The 18,831-nt window shown below is 40.9% G+C and overlaps 3 protein-coding genes across 3 annotated transcripts in view; 2 read left to right on the top strand and 1 right to left on the bottom strand.

Moving 5' to 3' along the window:
- Nucleotides 1-18,831, bottom strand: part of LOC139943264 (monocarboxylate transporter 12-like) — a 60,381-nt gene that overhangs the window by 17,014 nt on the left and 24,536 nt on the right. The gene's annotated exons all lie outside the window — the stretch shown is intronic.
- The window catches only part of LOC139943260 (uncharacterized), a 125,392-nt gene continuing 115,033 nt past the window's right edge, over nucleotides 8,473-18,831 (top strand). The window contains exon 1 of the mRNA XM_071940081.1: nucleotides 8,473-8,493. The gene's annotated coding sequence lies outside the window, so the exon portion shown is untranslated. The remainder of the gene's footprint in view (nucleotides 8,494-18,831) is intronic.
- LOC139942801 (uncharacterized) lies at nucleotides 14,960-15,517 on the top strand. The gene has a single exon (XM_071939578.1). The coding sequence runs from the start codon at nucleotides 14,960-14,962 to the stop codon at nucleotides 15,515-15,517; it is 558 nt and encodes a 185-aa protein (XP_071795679.1).

Genomic DNA, 18,831 nt, shown 5'->3' with positions numbered 1-18,831 from the left:
TTCCAAAAATTAATCTGCTTTTATGTTATGATAGAAGTATACCGGAGACGGTATCATTGTGGTACTGAAACAACACGTCGTTCACATTGTATTGTTTGCTGTTACAAGTGTCACGTATCTCCAACGCAGTGCGACAATACAATCATGCAAGGGTCGTAGTAGGTTGCCTTGGCATGGTCGTGCTGCAACGACTTGTGAGCAGCTCGTTTTAACTCAAATATTGGGAACGATGATGTGTCTACCGTCCCCGCACCTACAATGATAGCGGCGAAAGAGACCCTCGCAACATTTACCGACTTGATTCACGACTACGTAAAGGTGAATTGCGGGGGGGGGGGGGCAAAAAGAAAAGAAAAAAGAGTTTAATAAGGGAATAAAAAGGGTAGTGTCAAGTTCTTAATCGGCCGTTTAAAACCGGCAGGGTCATGGCCGTGCGATAAAGGCTCGGGCCTTTATTAGGCTCGGGCCTTTATCGCACGGCATAGACTGAAAGGTTAAAAACGGCCGATTAAGAACGAGTCACTGGCTCTTTATTCCCATTCATGAATTCCATTTGGGTAAAAAAGGAAAAGTAGTAAACTCTGTAAAAACTTATCTGTTTCCCAAACGTCTACCTCTGTACGTGTGGTGCATTTTTATAAGACAGGTTCCGGAGATGTATTTGTGCGCGCATTGCTCCTCGTATGGGCTAAAATGGCTCGGCGGGATCAATTACTCCTGCGGACGAGGTTTTAGGCTAACCCGCACAAACGTATCCGAAAATAACCGGTTATAAACAGCCCCACCGATAGGAATGGTGAAACTGTTTGGGTATTTATGAATAAGTAGTTTTGTTTTAATGTACGTGTCAAAAAGTTGTAAATAATATGTGAACGGCCAATGTGCGAAATGAGGTCAAACGATACCATGCCAGCTATCGTGTACAGGGGTAATATGGGTTTACTCAGGGGTTCAGTGAAGCTAACAATAATTTAGCTTCAATGTAAAATTGTGTTATAGCGTAAATACTGTCAAGATTAATGACTTTGTAATTAATCGGTTCGGTTATTTAATTCCAGGTAAAAAGCCGCCATCAACTAATTTTGGTCAATCCTATACAAATACACTCGCCATTAAAATTGCCCGTACCTGTTAACGAGAGACACCTATTGTTCCCTAATGACTCGCACTTGGACCAGAATTAATTTGTTATCCAACGACATCAGTCATGAAAAGTACGATAACTCTACGTAAATAACCAGCCTTGGGTATCTTTAGAAAATTGAACCACGAGTCTTCTAGTAATTTACTGAAAGAGTCTTGAACAACTCAGATATTTTCGCCAAACATTATAGAAAGGGTGGGGTCAATAAGTAGAATCAAACCATGAAGGTATTCGGACCATGATTGAGTAAGCAATGAGCAAGTTTGAGTGGGCACAAATAGTCGACCCGTGGTTGACTACTGACCACCAACGTGACTAGCTTCCCTGGGTCTACCCCGCGGTGCTCACCCGGGTGAGCCCCTGACAAGAGCTAATCGAACGATCACACTCGCCCTCTCGTGGTGACAGCATGCACCTCAGGTCACCCCAAGTGACCCACTCCACAAGCAGGGCACTGGGGGTTGACCCAGGTGAGCCCCGTCAAAGCTATTCGAACGTACCGGGGCACCCGGGGTCGACCCAGGGAAGCTAAACGAACGCACACTAATGCTACTCTCACACTTAGGCGAATATTCTTGCGAATAAGGATATTTAAAATTCGCGGTGAATTCGCCCAAAATTTGCGAATTGTGTGAATAGTGAATAATTTCACGTTCGCCCTCGGTCAACCCTTGACCTGTCCGTACCAATAATATGTTACGAATTTTTACGAATGCTTAACAATGCTAGCCAATGATTGCCAATGCCTTACAATAGCTTACGAAAGTTGCCAACGCTTATGCACGCTTTACCAACATTACTAATGGCTACCAATGCTTACGAAAATATACGGCAAATGACTGTCTTCGCATTATTCGCTGAAATTAAAAAGCGCTTCCCAATGCTGTTTCACACTGTTGCGAATGATATTAGAGTGAATGTGCTTACGAATGAAAATATTTTACAATCGCTCATACTTCGCAACATTCGCCGTGTCTTCGTAAGCGTTCGTAACAAATTCGGAGCGGTTACCCGTCACGCCCCATCTCCTTTACGAAGATCGGTCAATTTACAAACCGGTTTGTTAATTTCAGCGAATGTTGGTAAGCCATTAATAACGTATGTAAAGCATGCGTAAGCGTTGGCAACGTTCGTAAAGGCACCTGTAAGGCGTTTGTAACCTTCGCGGGTCCCCTTTCTTACAAATGTGATGTTGCTGTTTGTCATCAAACGAACAAGTGGCCGGAGCAAGATTCGCCCGGTACTGATAGCAATCGCGGCCGCGTAATCCATTGTTCGGAAATAGTAAGAAAATAGCAAGACATTGGCAACGATAGTAAGACATTCGAAACATTCCTAAGTGCATTATTAACGTTTGTAAGCCCTTTCGTAAGCATTCGTAACATTCGCTAGCAATCGCTTAATTTGTTTGAAATTGTTGGTAAGCTCAGTCGTGCCGTGCGCAACGTTCGTTGCCTATTTGTAAGGCATTGGCTAGCAATGTCAAGCGTTGGTAAGCATTCGTCATATTGTTAAGGAGAGGTCGAGGGACGACCGAGGGGTGACCAAGATGAAAATATTCACCATCCAATCGCAATTGTTTGGCGAATTCACCGCGAATGTAAACATTTTTATTCGCAAGAATTTATTCATAATCGCAAGAGTATTCGCCACATTGTGATTGAGTGATCTTCGAAATGAGGTGGAGAATGACTAGTGAACGTTCCGAAATTGTTACCTGTACGCTTACGAAACACGGCGAATGTTGCGAAGTTTGAGCGATTGTCAAATAATTTTATTCGTAAGTCCATTCGCTAGCATATTACTTTCCCTAGTGTGAGAGTAGCATTTAGTCTAGTCAACCTTCCGCTTGTTCGCTACAGTGTCACTGGTTCCCCTCTGCGCTTTACACATGTTAGAATCAAACATGCTGTTGAGACCAGTGACGAAACCATGGGTTCGAGGCTGCTTCCAATTGGTCGACCCCAGTAGTCGTCAATGGTCGACCAATGGGTTCGAGTGCAATGTGCACACTCGAACTTGCTCAATATTATGTTAGCCAAAATAATCTGACGTATACTTTCAGGCTCGTAAATTACGTCACAGATTGGCATTGAGCCTATGTTAAAATCCTGACGGTCACATGGTAGCCTACATGTAGCGTTGATCCCGCATTCATTTTTAAATCAAATTATACGTACAAGTATACATAAAGATCAACATTGAAATGATGTATATCTACAGCAATACATTGTATCCAATGATATCACGGGTTCTGTAAACCAGTACATGTCTTCATCCTCGCTGGTAAAGACAGGGGACCAGTCTAGGTGTGAACTAGATTGACCCCCTAGCAATAGGTAGACTAGTGGTTATATTCAATGACGAGAGGACTTAATAACAAGTCGTTAGACATTGTTTTGTCTGCTATTACAAGCGCCATGCATCTCCAATACACACATCCTGCCGTGCATGAAACAGTCGCAGTGCGACAATACAATCATGCAACGGTCGTAGGTTGCGTGTGACATGGTCATGCTCTAACGACTGGAGTAGCACGTTCCCATTTTAAACTTCTCCGTCTAATTTTTGATAGCAGGTACAATTATTCAAGACGGTTATTGGGAGTGACTCAAATAATTGTTGGGAACGATGATGTGTGTAACGTACCGTCCCCGCAACTACAGTACGAACGTTGAATAAAAGCAGCTATTGGCGAAAGAGACCTCGCAATATTTGCCGACTTGATTAAAGACTACCTAAATGAGAATAGATGGGGCAAAGACTAAAACCCGGATGTAAAAGGCCAATGTGCGAAATTTAGACTGAGTCATTTATTTGTCAGTTTTGGTAAGACCTTGTTTGAATCTGAAAATTACAGGCACTGGCTCCCACCAAACAAAAACAACAACTTGCGGAATGCCAACAAAATGTGCCCCCCAAAATGTAGAACTGGTCGTTACAAAAATAGTTGCATTCCATCCCTTGTCCAAGCACTCAACAATAGCTCTTGATTTTTGTTCACTCAGCTGGCTTGCCTATTTGTCCCCAACCCTTCGCCTTGTTCCTTTAATGTGACTTGCTGTGCAATTATTTGTTTTATCTAATTTGTTACTGGCACTAGCCAGTTTGCCCTTTTAATATATAAAAACTGATTGCAATTCTTGATGTTTTTCTTGTAATTTTTAAACATTTCGATTTTTTATGAATCTCTGTATTTTAAACTCAATTCAGCTTGTAGCTGCAATGTTTGAATGTGTTTTAATAAAGCAATAATAATAATAAAAATAATCCACAGTGTACCATTGCCAGCTAGCGTGTACAGGTTAATATGGGTTTACTCTGGAGTTCAATGGAGCTGAAAATAATTTAGCTTCAATGTAAAATTGTGTCATAGCGTGATACTGTCAAGACTAATGGCTTTAGAATTAATCGGTTCGTTCATTTAATTCCTGGTAAAAAGCCGTCATAAACTAATTTTATTCAATCCTATACAAATACACTCACCATTAAAATTGCCCGTACCTGTTAACGAGAGGCACCTATTGTTCCTTAATGACTCGCGCTTCAGGAGCAGAATTAATTTGTTATCCAACGGCACCATTCATGAAAAGTACGATAACTCTACGTTAAAATATCAAGGCTATGAATATTTTGAAATGAATTTATACCACGTTTCTTGTAATTTACTGCAAGAGTCTCGAAAACGGCACAACTTTTTGCATTATTTGGACGGTAGGGATTGGTAGACCATGAAGGTATTCGAACCATGATAAAGTAAGCAAATTGTTAAGCCAAACATCTGACGTCACACTTCGATGTCCGTAAAAGTTACGCCAAAGATTGCTTTACCTAATGATGTCACTGGTTTTGTATACCTGTACAAAGACACGGATAAAGACAGGGGACCAGTTTAGGCGTTCACTAGACTGGTCCCCTAGGTAGACTAATGGCCACATTCGATTACGGGGGTGAGGTGCCACACACCATGTATTCCTCAACAATGTGCGTCAAACAACCCAATATAGGGTGCCGGCCCTCGATTACCTTCCCTCTGTCGACCCCGCGTTGCTCACCCGGGTGAGCCCCTGAAAAGAGCTAATCGAACGATCACCCACCCTCCCGTGGTGACGTCATGCACCTGGGGCCAACCCCAAGTGACCCGTTTCACAAGCAGGGCACTGGTGCTGACCCGGGTGAGCCCCTGGAATGATGTCAAAGCTATTTGAAGGTACCGGGGCATACCGCGGTCGACCCGGGGAAGCTAATCGAACGCACACACGGAACTATCGGAACACTGAGCAATATTTACATGCTTGATTGTTGATTGTCAACATCGGGACGAACAAGTACCGCGTGGTTGATCGGATCGAGTCAGACCAACAACCAATCAGTACAGATTGTTATCAAACAAAACCATTTTGGCCCTTGAATTATAAAGGCAAGACCATCTAGTCTGAACATCTGACGTCATACTTGGAAGGCTCGAGAATCACGCCATTATAGTTGCCTCGAGCCTAGGTCAATATTATTGACGGTGATGTACCGTTCAACTTGCATTCATTCCGCAGTCAAACTCTACGAACATGTTTGCTTACACAAATACAATTATATGGATGTGCATGTATTGTAATACATATCCGTTGATTCCAATGATATATTTTGCAATTTAAACCACGATTCTGTGGTAAGTTACTGTTTGAGTCTTGAAAACTAGACATCTTTTCAGCAAACTTTAGCGACATGAATGGGACAACAAAAATATCCGTACCTTGAAGGTACCATGATCTAGTACCAAGAAGTACACTACGTATACCCTGTGCTGGCATTCAATAGACTGGTGAGTCTCGCTTTCTGGCACCTCTGAGCCATCAGCTATTGGTAGATAAATGTGGGTGTAATTTGTGTTTCCAACTCAATCATATTGGTTGAATTATCGTTAAGAAACACTGGACACATTTGGTAATAATTGTCAAATATCATATCAATATCTTCTCACTTGGTGTATCTCAACATTATGCATCGATGTTTGTTTGTTTGTTTATTTATTTGTTTTCTTGTCTGTATAAAGGCTGTTGTCTACAAGCCACGGCTTGCGGTAACAGCCTAATGCTCTCGCTCCTGTCTTGTACGTAGTTAATTCCTAGTTATTAATTTATTATTTGCTTTTAGAATATATTGTTTTTGTATAATTTAATGAACTTAAGATTTGTTAAATTTCTATGTACTAGTTAATTCTCACAATTGTTATTTTTTTTCAAGAAGAGTATGGAATGAACGTATTATTGAATTAAATTGAATGCATACAATGAAAAACCTTTTAACTCAATTGGTCGTCGAAGTTGCGAGGTAAGAAATGAAAGAAAAAAAAACTTTTGTCACACGAAAGTTGTGTGCTTTCTGATGCTTGATTTCGGGACCTCAAATTCTAGTTGTGAGGTCTCGAAATCAAATTCAACTATTTTAGTGAAAAACTTCTTCTTTCTCAAAAACTATGTTATTTCAGAGGGAGCCGTTTCTCACAATGTTTTATGCTATCAACATACCCACAGCTAGCTCTCCATTGCTTGTTACCAATCAAGTTTTTTTTTTTTTTTGAGTTAAGCAAAGACTCGATGTGTCGTTCCAGTGTACAATTGATTGCAGCGCTGCTTATTACAGGCGCCGGGCATCTCCAGTACACAAATCCTGCTGGTCATGGAACAGTCACCGTGCGATTAACACATATGCAACGGCCGTAGGTAGCGCGTGGCATGGTCATGCCCTAAAGGTTTGAGCTCACAGCTGAATATTCATATTATGGTAACTACTACAAAGCATATAATTATATGCATATGTTTCAATAAAAAGGGGTCAATGGTAGTTTCTAAGTGTTTTTCATGACGAAAAATGCGCCTTGAACACCAAGCAGGGTGGATATGTGCGCATTACAAGTCTTATTATTATTCTTCTTATTATTATAACATCCTGTAGTTGTGTGATACAGAAATCCCGAATGAAAACTAAAGTAAAACATACTTATTCAGAACTCCTGCAAATCAAATTTGGTTTTTATAAATAAATTTGTCATCATATTATGAAATACCATTTCATAGTCACAAATTGTATGCACAAAGTTTTTAAACAAAATATGTCTTGACACACGAAACTAAGATTGAAAGAAAAGGGTACTTTGTGTGTTGCTTTGTCTATGAAAAATGCGGTACACAGAATTGTGACACCTGTAAACAGCGCGGTATAATGTTAAATGGTTTGGGTACCTTTTGTAGTACACAAAACATCATTTCCACTTAGAAACTTACACGGTCGAAGATACCGATAGTAGATAGCTTTAATTGAAATGTTGCTTCATGAGGTGGTATAGTTTTCGAGAAATGTCATTCACAAAAAAATATTCTTCGTGAGACGAAAACTATTTTAGCATGTACAACGTATATCAGTTTAGGTATAAAAAATGGCTGTTTCATTTCACCAAGCTCGCCTCGCGAAACAAAATCTTTGAATGTATAATCATTTGCTCATAAAATTAACAACTTCTTGTGCAAACAGAAACACTTTTTGCCAAACAGTGGCCCAGATTGCACGACAAAGCATCCGTAGGACCCGACATCTTTTGGGGCCCTCAGTCTACTGTTTATAGATGGAATGCAATACGCGTCAACGACCGCCATCTTTCATGTATTACCAAGGGAAAAGTGCACGTGCAGCGCGTACACAAATGCACTTGTCCCTTGTTAATACATCAAAAATGGCGGTCGATGACGCGTTTTGCAATCCATCTAATAGGGAGGTTTAGCAGCACGTTCCGCGCGAACGTGAACGTGAACGTGAACGTCAGAAAATTGTGTCGTTAAAATATCACGTTTTTAGCATACGTGCGCGCAGACGTCATACGTGAACATGCAATAAGCCCATGTGGCGACGTCAAATAAACAAATAATATTTTGACGTTCTCGTTCACTTTTTCGCTTTTTTTGGCAGCAGGAATATCGGCAAGTACATTCAACTTAAAAAAATGTATTTTGCAATTGAAGTGCTAACAACCCATTGTGCTCTGCGCATGCGCTAGTTGTCTGTGCAAAAAAAAAAACGTTTTCTCGAAAATGTGTACATGAACATGTAACACGCAGAGTGTATAGTGTGTATTTAACTGCTGTGCGTAGCTTTAATCACTCAGTGCAGGGAAGGAAGCAGTTGATCCACACTGATCAAAATCTCGCCTCAGTTTTAGATTCGCTGTCTGCATCTGTTGGTAAAATTGCTATTTTGTTTTAAAAGGATTCAGGAACTCTGACCGTCTCTGGTGCTACAGAGAGTTTTCGTCAGTGGAGAGGACACGATGGGTCCATTTCTATTCCTGGTTCTTGGAGGTAAGTGACAAGTTGTTGCAGCCTGTTCCGTCATCCACAATGCAGTTGACTAACCCTTAGATATTTTTATTTTTCGTAAGCTAACACTGAAAAAAAGGAAATGCCTCATGAAAAAAACAAAACAATTACGGTTAACCAAATTGCAAAACATGCTATATTAACATCACAATTTGTTTTAGTTGCCAGTTGGGTGTTGGGAGTGTTTTAAAACTGGATAGAATGATGCAGATTTATTTTAAGATGAACAATCATTTCAGATCAATTTACTGATGCCTTTATAATCCTGGAGAAAGTTTAAATGTTTTCAACGGTTTCATAAAGTATGCGCGTGTGCAGTAAATGGGTGATGGTTCTTAATGTTAGGCCACAGACCTGCTTTAGTCATAATTAACTGCCTTTTTAACTCGATTACTGTTTGATGTATTTTTTAATTTTCCTTTTTGTTTTCAGGTGTGTATTTGTACATCTTTGTAGAAATAAAAATTAGTAGGCAGCTGTTATTTGCTTAATTAAACAAGTCCGCTAGTTTTTGGTTCCGCGTAAAACTTTTTGAATTATGTGCTAATCGAAAAACCTGCTGATATAAAATTGCGTGTTGTCAATCAGGTCAAACTGCTGTGCATCACTCGCAGTAGGGGCGTTGACAACATTCCTGAGTGATTGGCTAATTTATAGCCGTAACATTTACTAATAGCTTCCTACAGTTTTTGCTATTATTGGTTGTTTGTAAAAAAATTGTTATGATTTTTCTAATAAATGTTGTGTTTTACGACAAAACAAGATTTGTATTATTGAACCTGCAATGAAACCAGAGAGGGACTAGGGGACGGGGTTCCATACTTCAAATACACTTTATTACCACTGAATATGTTACTTCCCAACTGTTTAAAGACACTGGACACTATTGGTAATTGTCAAAGACCAGTCTTCTCACCTGGTGTATCTCAACATTTGCATAAAATATCAAACCTGTGAAAATTTGAACTCAATTGGTCGTCGAAGTCGCGAGATAATAATGATAGAAAAACACCATTGTCACACAAAGTTGTGTGCTTTTAGATGGTTGATTTTGAGACCTCAAATTTTCAATCTGAGGTATAGAAATCAAATTTATTGAAACCTTACTTCTTTCTCGAAAACTATGTCACTTCAGAGGGGGCCGTTTCTGTTTTATACTATCAACCTCTCCCGATTTCTCGTCATCAAGTAAGGTGTATGCTAATAAATATTTTGAGTAATTACCAATAGTGTCCACTGCCTTTAATATGACAATGCAGTTAACCGCGGAGTTTCTGATTTGGTATTTACATGGGACGTTTTTGAGTATCGGAGATAACTCATAACCCGACCGCTTTTTGAAAAGAAATTTTCATTGAATTTGCATGGAAGAATAGTATTGTACAAAAATAACATTTATTAGGATTACATTAATATGTATATCCAAGTATTGAGTTCACCTTTCATATTGACTTGTATACGAGCCATTTCGCATATATACGTCATCATGTTTACCATTGCATATTTCTCACATGTAATAACCTTTTACTCAAAATGTTGTAAAGACCATTTGGGAATAATCTGGTTGAAACTGGCGCGCGTTTCTACTGATCCATATGTACACTGTACGGGTTACAGTTCGTAACGGTGTAGAGCCATATGAAGACATGCATAGCTTCTACATTGTATTGTTGCTCAGGCAAAAAAAATATATTTAATTAGAAAAAAGTAAAACCTTCTGAACCACACACTTGATTTGCCGAACTTTATATCTTTTAAAAGGTTTACAGAACATTTGTGATTCATTTGGACCTTGGGTTCTGGTTCAAACTGAATGTTGAAATCGAATGTTTCAAAAACTTATAACTTCTGAACCATACATTGGAGTTTCACAACACCATTGGGAAAGTATTTTTCAACTTAAGAACCAAAACACACAGTTTGACCCCGTTTGACCTTGAATTCTGATACAAACCATAACATGAATTTTTCTAATGCATTCGTGCAGTACAGACGTGCTCTCGATTCTCTTTTTTCCCCTCTTTAATGTTCTCTTATTTGTGTTCCTGTTCTTTGTTTTTGGAAGAGATTTTCGTCACAAACATTTCAAACAACCACTTCTCTCAAACTCGGGTGTTCTGATCATCAGTTGTCGTTTCATCAGAATTTAACTAGTCGGAATCTGGATACTTTGCTTACCGTCAAACCTTGCATGGTCATTTTGGCAGACACGTGGTTAAATCTCAAGATGTATTCTAAGTTAGACTTAAAGGTGTTAGGTGAAAGATCATACAGTCTCTGTGGAGTCACTGGCTTGAAACCCTGACTTGATGAGGCTCAAGACAACAGCATTGTGAGATGATTCGTTCCGGAGATCGATATCAACTAAATATCACCATGATAAAGGTCTATAGTAGTAAAGCCAAGCCAAAGTAAAATATTTATTGGTGGCGTTCTACCCACAATCGGGAGTCAAAATGTTACATTGAAGATCGGGTTGAAGAGGGGGATTGTGCCACTTCTCATCCTAGTCTTGGTCACAAGACCATTGGTGTTGCGCGGTCACACACAACCAACGTTCCGATTATGCACGGCAAAAACTGTTCACGCTTGTAATGAACGAACGCTAGCGGGCGCTCTGTTTCTCTGATTTAGATCTCACCATGGTCTTGAATATTTGCAGCGACGGGTCTTAACTTTTTTATTGTTTTTCGGCAAATCTCCCCCGACTTTCCGGTGGAGCCAATCAGAGGCTGCGTTGCGGTTGGCTCATGAATAATTCATCAGTGTTGTAGTGTACAATGCATGCAGTAATTCCGTTGCATGACTTTTGCTTTACTCTGTGTGTGGGTATATATGTTTTTATCGGAGTATAATAATGTCCAGATCAGTAGGATTTGAAACTTTGACACAGGGTGGAAATACGATAAAGAAAGGTTTGTGGTACCAGCACAAACATTTCTGTGTATAATGTCCAGATCCAGACACCTGCATTGCCATGATATGCAGCTTGAAATGCGATCGTGGCGTTATGCTCCCGACGTGCCAGGGCCCACACTGATGAAGCCTGTATTGGCTAAACAATTTGCTTATAGTTAGCACAAAATAGTATTGCTTAGCAGAAACTGGTTGCCGGCCAATTTTTAATTAAATTTGAAATTTTGTAGTGCCCAAGTAAATTTTTGGATAGTAAAGAAATTTTGTACAGTATTTTCTGCCAAACAGATATTAACTGGTGGGCCCTGTAGTGTTATTCACAGTGAAAGTTTTTTTAATCTTGGGGGAAGGAAATCTTGAGGGATTCAAAAGCGTCTTTGTGAGAACGTATTTTGAAACGTAACCGTAGCTGCATATCTTGGAACGTAAGCGTAGCTTGACTCGGGATTGAAAGCGTACTTTTTGATATTGTAGCGTAACCTATTAGTATCTTGGAGTGTATAAGCGTAGCTTGGAACGTAACAGTATCTTTTGGTGGAGCGTAAGCATATCTTGGAACGTAATTCGTAGCTGCGTATCTTGGAACGTAAGCGTAACTTGACATGGGATTGAAAGCGTACCTTTTGATATTATAGCGTAACTTGAAGGAACGCAAGCAGATCTGTAAGTGCAGCTGAGTAGCTGTGTTGCTTGGAACGTTGACATCTTTTGGAACATAAGCATATCTTGGACTGAAGCGTAGCATCTTGGAACATAAACGCAGCTGCGTATCTTTGAACGTAGGCATAGCTTGACTCGGGCTTGGAAGCGTACTTTTTGATATTATAGTGTAACTTGAAGGAACGTAGACCTAAGCGTATCTTGAAACGTAAACGTAGCTGCGTATCTTGGAATGTAAGCGTAGCTTGACTCGGGCTTGAAAACATACCTTTTGATGTTATAGTGTAACTTGAAGGAACGTAGACCTAAGCGTATCTTGGAACGTAAACGTAGTCGAGTAGCTGCGTAGCTTGGAACGTAACCATATAACATTTTTTGGAATGTAGTCGTAACAATATCTTTTGGAATAACTCATGAGAAATTTCGAGTTTTGATTGCTTGTCCAGCGGCGACTACTGCTATTCAACTCCCAGTTATTTGAGGCGAATAGTCGGGTCATTAAATTCCACTAGTTGCCCAGTTTAATCATTACCTCAAAAATAACTCTTCATTCACAGAATTAAAAAAATAATACTTTGTTTGACAAAATTATGCTTTGAGGGAATTTTGTTTTAGCATTATTTTTATTTAAACCTTTTATAAAAAATTCTCATAATTTTTTTAAGCTACTCACACAATAACACTGTCAATATAACAATATGCGATAGTCCTACGTTTTGACATCATCAAAATTACCTGAAAACTCATAACAAAAAGAAATTAGGGGCTATGAATTAAAATGGAGCATATTGGAACGTTGCGACACCCGGATTCGACACCCGCAAGCTGGGAGTTCATAGCGCCTGGGATTTAACACCTCCAACCCCCACGAGACACGGCATGGGCAGTACGTGATATTCCACAAGGCTTATTTCACGTTCCGATTGCTCCACGCCGTGGGGCCATACAGCGTCCGATACACGGACTCTCTGAATGCTAATTTTACGTTCGATTTTTGACCATTATTTACGATTTCAAATCGTCACGTATCCATAATCTGAATAGGTACCTATACTTCAAATTTCACTGTTTTCCTTTTAATAGGCCTATAGTGACCACGGAATCACTCTTTGAGCAAAGATTATTAAAAATAGACCGCCGATCATATTGACCTTTGACTCGATCTAGTTTGAATAGTCATCTTCAATTCGTCACGTGATATGAATATTGCATACATTAAAAGTAATTTACATAGTCTGGCCACGCCTTCAATTTGCAAATATCCAAGACCATGGTGAGCACAGGACATGGTGAGATCCGTAAATCAGAGAAACAGCGCCCGCTAGCGTTCGTTCATTACAAGCGTGGACAGTTTTTGCCGTGCATAATCGGAACGTTGGCTGTGTGTGACCGCGCAACACCAATGGTCTTGGAACCAAGACTACTTCTCATCCATGTAATGGCCCTCATGATCAGCGTCTCAAAAAGCCTTTCTTAAATCGAAATCCTACTGCCCGGCTTCATGTGCTAATCCATTTTGCGTACTGAACGCAGAGGTATTACGGCCGGTATCTGGCGCCTTCAAACCAGATTGCTCCGGGCACTCGTTTTCCTAAGGAGGTAGTATACTATGAGACAGTACATCTGATTTCAAACTCAGGTGGGGCTCGAAGCCTTTGTTGGTAGCCCGCCTAGGAGAAGGAAAACTCTTCAGTCAAACCCTAGCCCATACTGTGGAACTCCGAATGATAGGGGCGGTCTCCTGTCGAATTTCAGTTTGTTTCTGGTCACCAATTCCAGTCAAAGTTATTTATAGCTCGGCAGCAGGGGCTGGAAGCTACATTACTGGCATGACCGCGTTTGGAATGTTCCAGGGGGATGTAGCCTTCCGACAAGTGGACGAACTTTTTTCTCTTTAAATGAAGAGTTGGCAGTCATCAAGCATAGTTGGATTGCCACTGCGGGGCGTCCTTCTCTCATCCTAGCTATCGATGCTGTGCGTTCCGCAGGTCCCAATAAGTGTAAAGTCCTGAAGTGAACATTTGTCTTTGGCAAGTATCCGCTCGCAATACTTAGCTCCGGTGCTCGGCGATCATGGTGGTACAACCTACTCAGATTCAGTTACCGGCAACTCGTCGATAAAGGGGCTTTCGTAATTGCTTCACATAGGCGTTCCGGGCAGGCGCATCTGGGTCGACATCTTGCTAGTGCCTCCATAGTTTTACTTTAATAGTATACGTTCCCTTATCATTAGTGCAAACTCGCAATCTTCTTCCTGAAGGAATGCAGAAATTATTTTCTTTAACTCTCTTGATTTGGCATCAATGTTTCTGCCTTCGGTGAGACGTGGCTCACTGGATGTGGCTTCATCCGGGAGGCTAAGTTTATCTGCTTTTGGAGTAGTTACCCAATGCCTCATGTCATTGCGAATGTGTTTTAGTAGCGAATTTATTACCATCATTTCTGCCTACGCTCCTTACCCTGACATCTGCTTTAGAGTCTCAGGACGAAATTACTTACATCATCCCAGCTGGTGACAGCATTGCTCTTATAGGCGATTCCAATTACCACATTAACTCTGACTGCAAAGTAGTGATTGGAACTTACGGTTTGAGAAAAAATGAACAACGTTAGTCTGCGGCTACCCGAGGTCTGTGCTGGTCTCCACCTCTTTGCTTGTAGGCTCATCTCGCCTCAAGGTCACCTATGATGCACCATCACTCGCTTTGAAGTGGTTTTTAAGTCTTTTCGGTCCGGTAGATCACAACGTGTGCACATCAATCAAGAGTTCTCAGCACAACAGCACTTGCAATTCGGGATTCCTCATGGATCAGTGCTCGGTCCACTCTTGGTTTTTACTCTACCACTAAGTCACATCATCCACAGGCATGGCATGGAGCTGCACATGTTCGCTGGCGACACACAGATCTACATCTCAATCTGCCCTGTTACACCTGATGAGGTCTCACAGGGTGTGTCTAGAGTAGAGGGTTGTATCACGGATGTACATGACTGGATGTCATCTAACTTAATCAAACTAAACGCTGACAAGTCAGAGGTATTGGTGGTTGGTTTCAGGGCTCAACTTGCCAAGTTCAACCTGTCATCTCTTCAAGTTGCTGAAACTGATGTCCCTGTCCAAGCTAAACCAGTTAGGAATATTGGGGTCATGTTTGACTCTGGATTGACTATGTCTCCTCAGGTGTCAGGTATCATCCACCTAATCAACACTAGTAGGGCCCGTAAGTTGCTGACTGTGGAGGCAACCGAGTCAGCAGTACACACTCTGGTGACATCCCGATTGGGCGATTGTAACACTCTGCTGATTGCTGCACAGACAATGCTCTTGTTTGCTGTAAGCTGTGAATGCTTCCTAAACGGTTCCACCAAGCTCAGCCGAGCCCTTCACCCGCACTTGAAGGAGATGGAGTTACCTACGGGATGTCAATAATTGCCGTAGCATGCACTCTGCTGATTGCTGCACAGACCATGCTCTTGTTTGCTGTAAGCTGTGAATGCTCCCTAAACGGTTCCACCAAGCTCAGCCGAGCCCTTCACCTGCAAGGAGATGGAGACAGCTTTGGGATGTCAGTCATTGCCGTAGCATACACTCTGCTGATTGCTGCACAGACCATGCTCTTGAGCTGTGAGTTCTCCCTAAACGGTTCCACCAAGCTCAGCCGAGCCCTTCACCTGCAATTGGAGGAGATGGAGACAGCTTTGGGATGTCAGTCATTGCCGTAGAATGCACTCTGCTGATTGCTGCACAGACCATGCTCTTGTTTGCTGTAAACTATGAATGTTCCCTAAACGGTTCCACCAAGCTCAGCCGAGCCCTTTGCCTGCAATTTGAGGAGGAGTCAGCTAGGGGATGGCAATCATTGCCGTGGCATGCACTTTGCTGATTGTTGCACAAACTATGCTCATGTTCGGTTTTCTTGAAAGAGAAAAGAAGACATGGATGGCAACTAATGCCAAACATGCACAGACCAAGCTTGTTCGCTATGAGCTGATAATGCTCACTAAATGTTTCCGTGCCATTGCTTAGATACTACTTCCGGCTCGTAAAGCTAAGCGCACAGCTAGAGCCAAGGCCTGCTTACGAAATACTACCTCCTTTAAGGCAAGGCGAGTTGCAAATGCTGATCTTCAACATCTAACTCGCACATCCCCCAGTCGTTACTGAACTGGTCTCAATGATCGTGTTCAACGGTATTCAATATTCAATACGGTCTAAAGACCGCATCTCAACCCGAAGTGCTCACAACGGGAGGTGAGACCCTTGCTGCTGAGCTCCAAAAGGTAATTTCAAATTTTTTGAATTACGCTATGCAATACACAAGACTTTAAAGGTTCTAACTTAATAATACCATTCACATGAACAAAGGAAATCAGCTGCCTAATTACAGGGAATCTCTCTTCTTTAGCTGAGCTAGCAATGTGTTAGTTTGTGTGCTATTACCTTGGCTTCGGGTCATTGCCAACAAGATCAGCATTTTAGTACAAGTTATCGTTGTTTTCGATACGTAGGGATTTGTAGTGCTCTGGCATAATGTACACGTTGGAATACTACCCGTCATTGAGCTCAGACTTGCCGCCCAACTGGACATTCATTTGTGAAACAAGATTTCTGTGTCGAACTTCAATTGCAATTTCAATACACTTTATTATCCACGATGGGAAATTCATGTTGGTCTTTTAAACATCAAATTTACCAAAGTGTTGTTAATGATGTTGGCGGTTTTGCAACGCAGCGTCCGCATCACGAATTACTGGAAAGCAAATACTGTATCACACAAACATCTTGATCAAACGAACATCTTGGATATTTAGCCCTGAGACCCCGCCAAAAATAATTTGTATTCACTGTCTATGAATTTAAATGAATTGATTCCAATACTTTCTTGATCGTGGGCGAATTGTGATATAGACTGCCACGTGACTTTGTGTAATGGAAAGATTGTGTTCTTGAACGATCATCGCCAGTCGTTCAATAAACTGTGAATGCTGTTGTTCATCATAATGAAATGGTGGAGACGACTGTGTTTTATGACTCGGTAGTTAAACATCACGAAATGATTCAATGGCAAGTTAATTTATTTTTTAAATCGAATGTACTTATTGCATATTTGAAATATTGCGCTGTGAGTCACAACACAGGCAGGGAAAGTTTGAGCTGTTGTTTCTGTTCGAGCTGTACTTAAAAGCATACCCCACCATGCGATAGGGGTGGACAACGCTCCAGTACCAATTAAGAGGGCTCAGTTTCAAGGCTCTGCTTTAAGCAAAACAATCTGCGCTTGCGAAAGCAGGAAATTCCGCGCTTACGTCAATCAGAACGTTTGCTTAAGTGCGTGCGCAGATACTCTACCCATCCACAGTAAGCAGAGATTGGTGATCGTTATCGAATTCGGCGATAAGCAGAGCTTTGACTTTCAGGACAGGTGACACAGTCCGCGCGCTCAGAGCCGATTTCAACAATGGACACCTTGTGCTTGGCTCTGCTTACCGAAGATTCTCCTCATACGTAAGCAAGTAATTCCTCATCGCCTACGTCAGACATATTCAATATGCTAGCAGGAATGTTTTTTTGATTGATGTTCTTGCAAGAATGATGATCGAATGCGCAGAATTGGACGGTAAGCAGAGCCGGGAACTCAGGCCTTAAAGAAACGGGAAAACTGTGGACGGCCAACTTGTTTAGTGATTGTCTTTTGTGATGAGTGGTTTAACAAGAACACTGCTTTGAAGCGAGTTCAGTTATCAAGTACTTGCATTGCAAGTTTTTGATTCCAACTCAAAGACATACATTGAAATTACTCAGAGATTGTTCCCGTTTTGTTTAGTAATCCTTAAATTGACTGAGAGTAAGATGATAGTTCATCATTTTGGACCACCACCCGATGGTTATACTCCTGGTCAACACTGGGTCTCACAAGTCATGAAACAGGTACCAAAACGAAATCGATGCCAGTCTACTCAAAAAGGTAAGCAAAAACTTTGAAATTGGTTTACTATTGAACTTCTAAACTCCCATATGTTACCCTTGAAAAGGGTTTTCATTTAAATACAGTAATAGGCTCTACAAGTCTCAAGTAATAACGTAAGTAAACAAACTCAAATGATATGCGCTTTCAGCGATGTGTATAGTCCACGGTTTACTAAAAAAAGACAAACAATCACTCCAGAGGCAAACAACATGAGTGGGGTTCAAACCCTTGACCCTCGACCCTTGACTATTCTAGAGAATATTGTTTTCAGAACCAGACCGCCGAACTACTTCAGTGACGAGTCAGTTCGGATTATTCTAGCACATGGTACCGAAATGCATGTTACTCCTCATAACAAACGCCAATTTCAATATCATTTTCTATTGTCTAATCTAACAGATACATTTAGCGACTGTCAAGCTTTGCTGGATGCTGGGTTCAAAGAAGATGGTATCTACACTATCCATCCCTACCAGAATGATGAAGGAATTAAAGTGTATTGTGATATGACGAAGCATACCGGCTGGATTGTAAGTACAACTTGGGTTTATCTAATGTTAGAACCCTATTTTGCTTAGCAGATAACATGTATTCCCAAATATAAACTCAAATATATTTCACAACAAGCAACTAATTACATATGGTCCTTGAACAAACATGATGCTAACAACTATGTCTTTGTAAAACAGAACATTGACACATATGTTTCGCATATCGACTTGCACTTATTGACTACAAACATTCTTTAAAAAACACACCGGGTGCAATACATTTT

This window comes from Asterias amurensis, chromosome 10 (assembly GCF_032118995.1).
Source record: "Asterias amurensis chromosome 10, ASM3211899v1".
In the NCBI taxonomy this organism is placed as follows: Eukaryota; Metazoa; Echinodermata; class Asteroidea; order Forcipulatida; family Asteriidae; genus Asterias; species Asterias amurensis.
Note: the sequence above shows the minus strand (reverse complement) of the source record. Positions and strands in the feature narration are given on the sequence as shown.

Excerpts from the sequence above, each read along its gene's own strand:
- LOC139942801 (XM_071939578.1), top strand. The coding sequence starts at position 14,960 with ATGGAGCTGCACATGTTCGCTGGCGACACACAGATCTACATCTCAATC.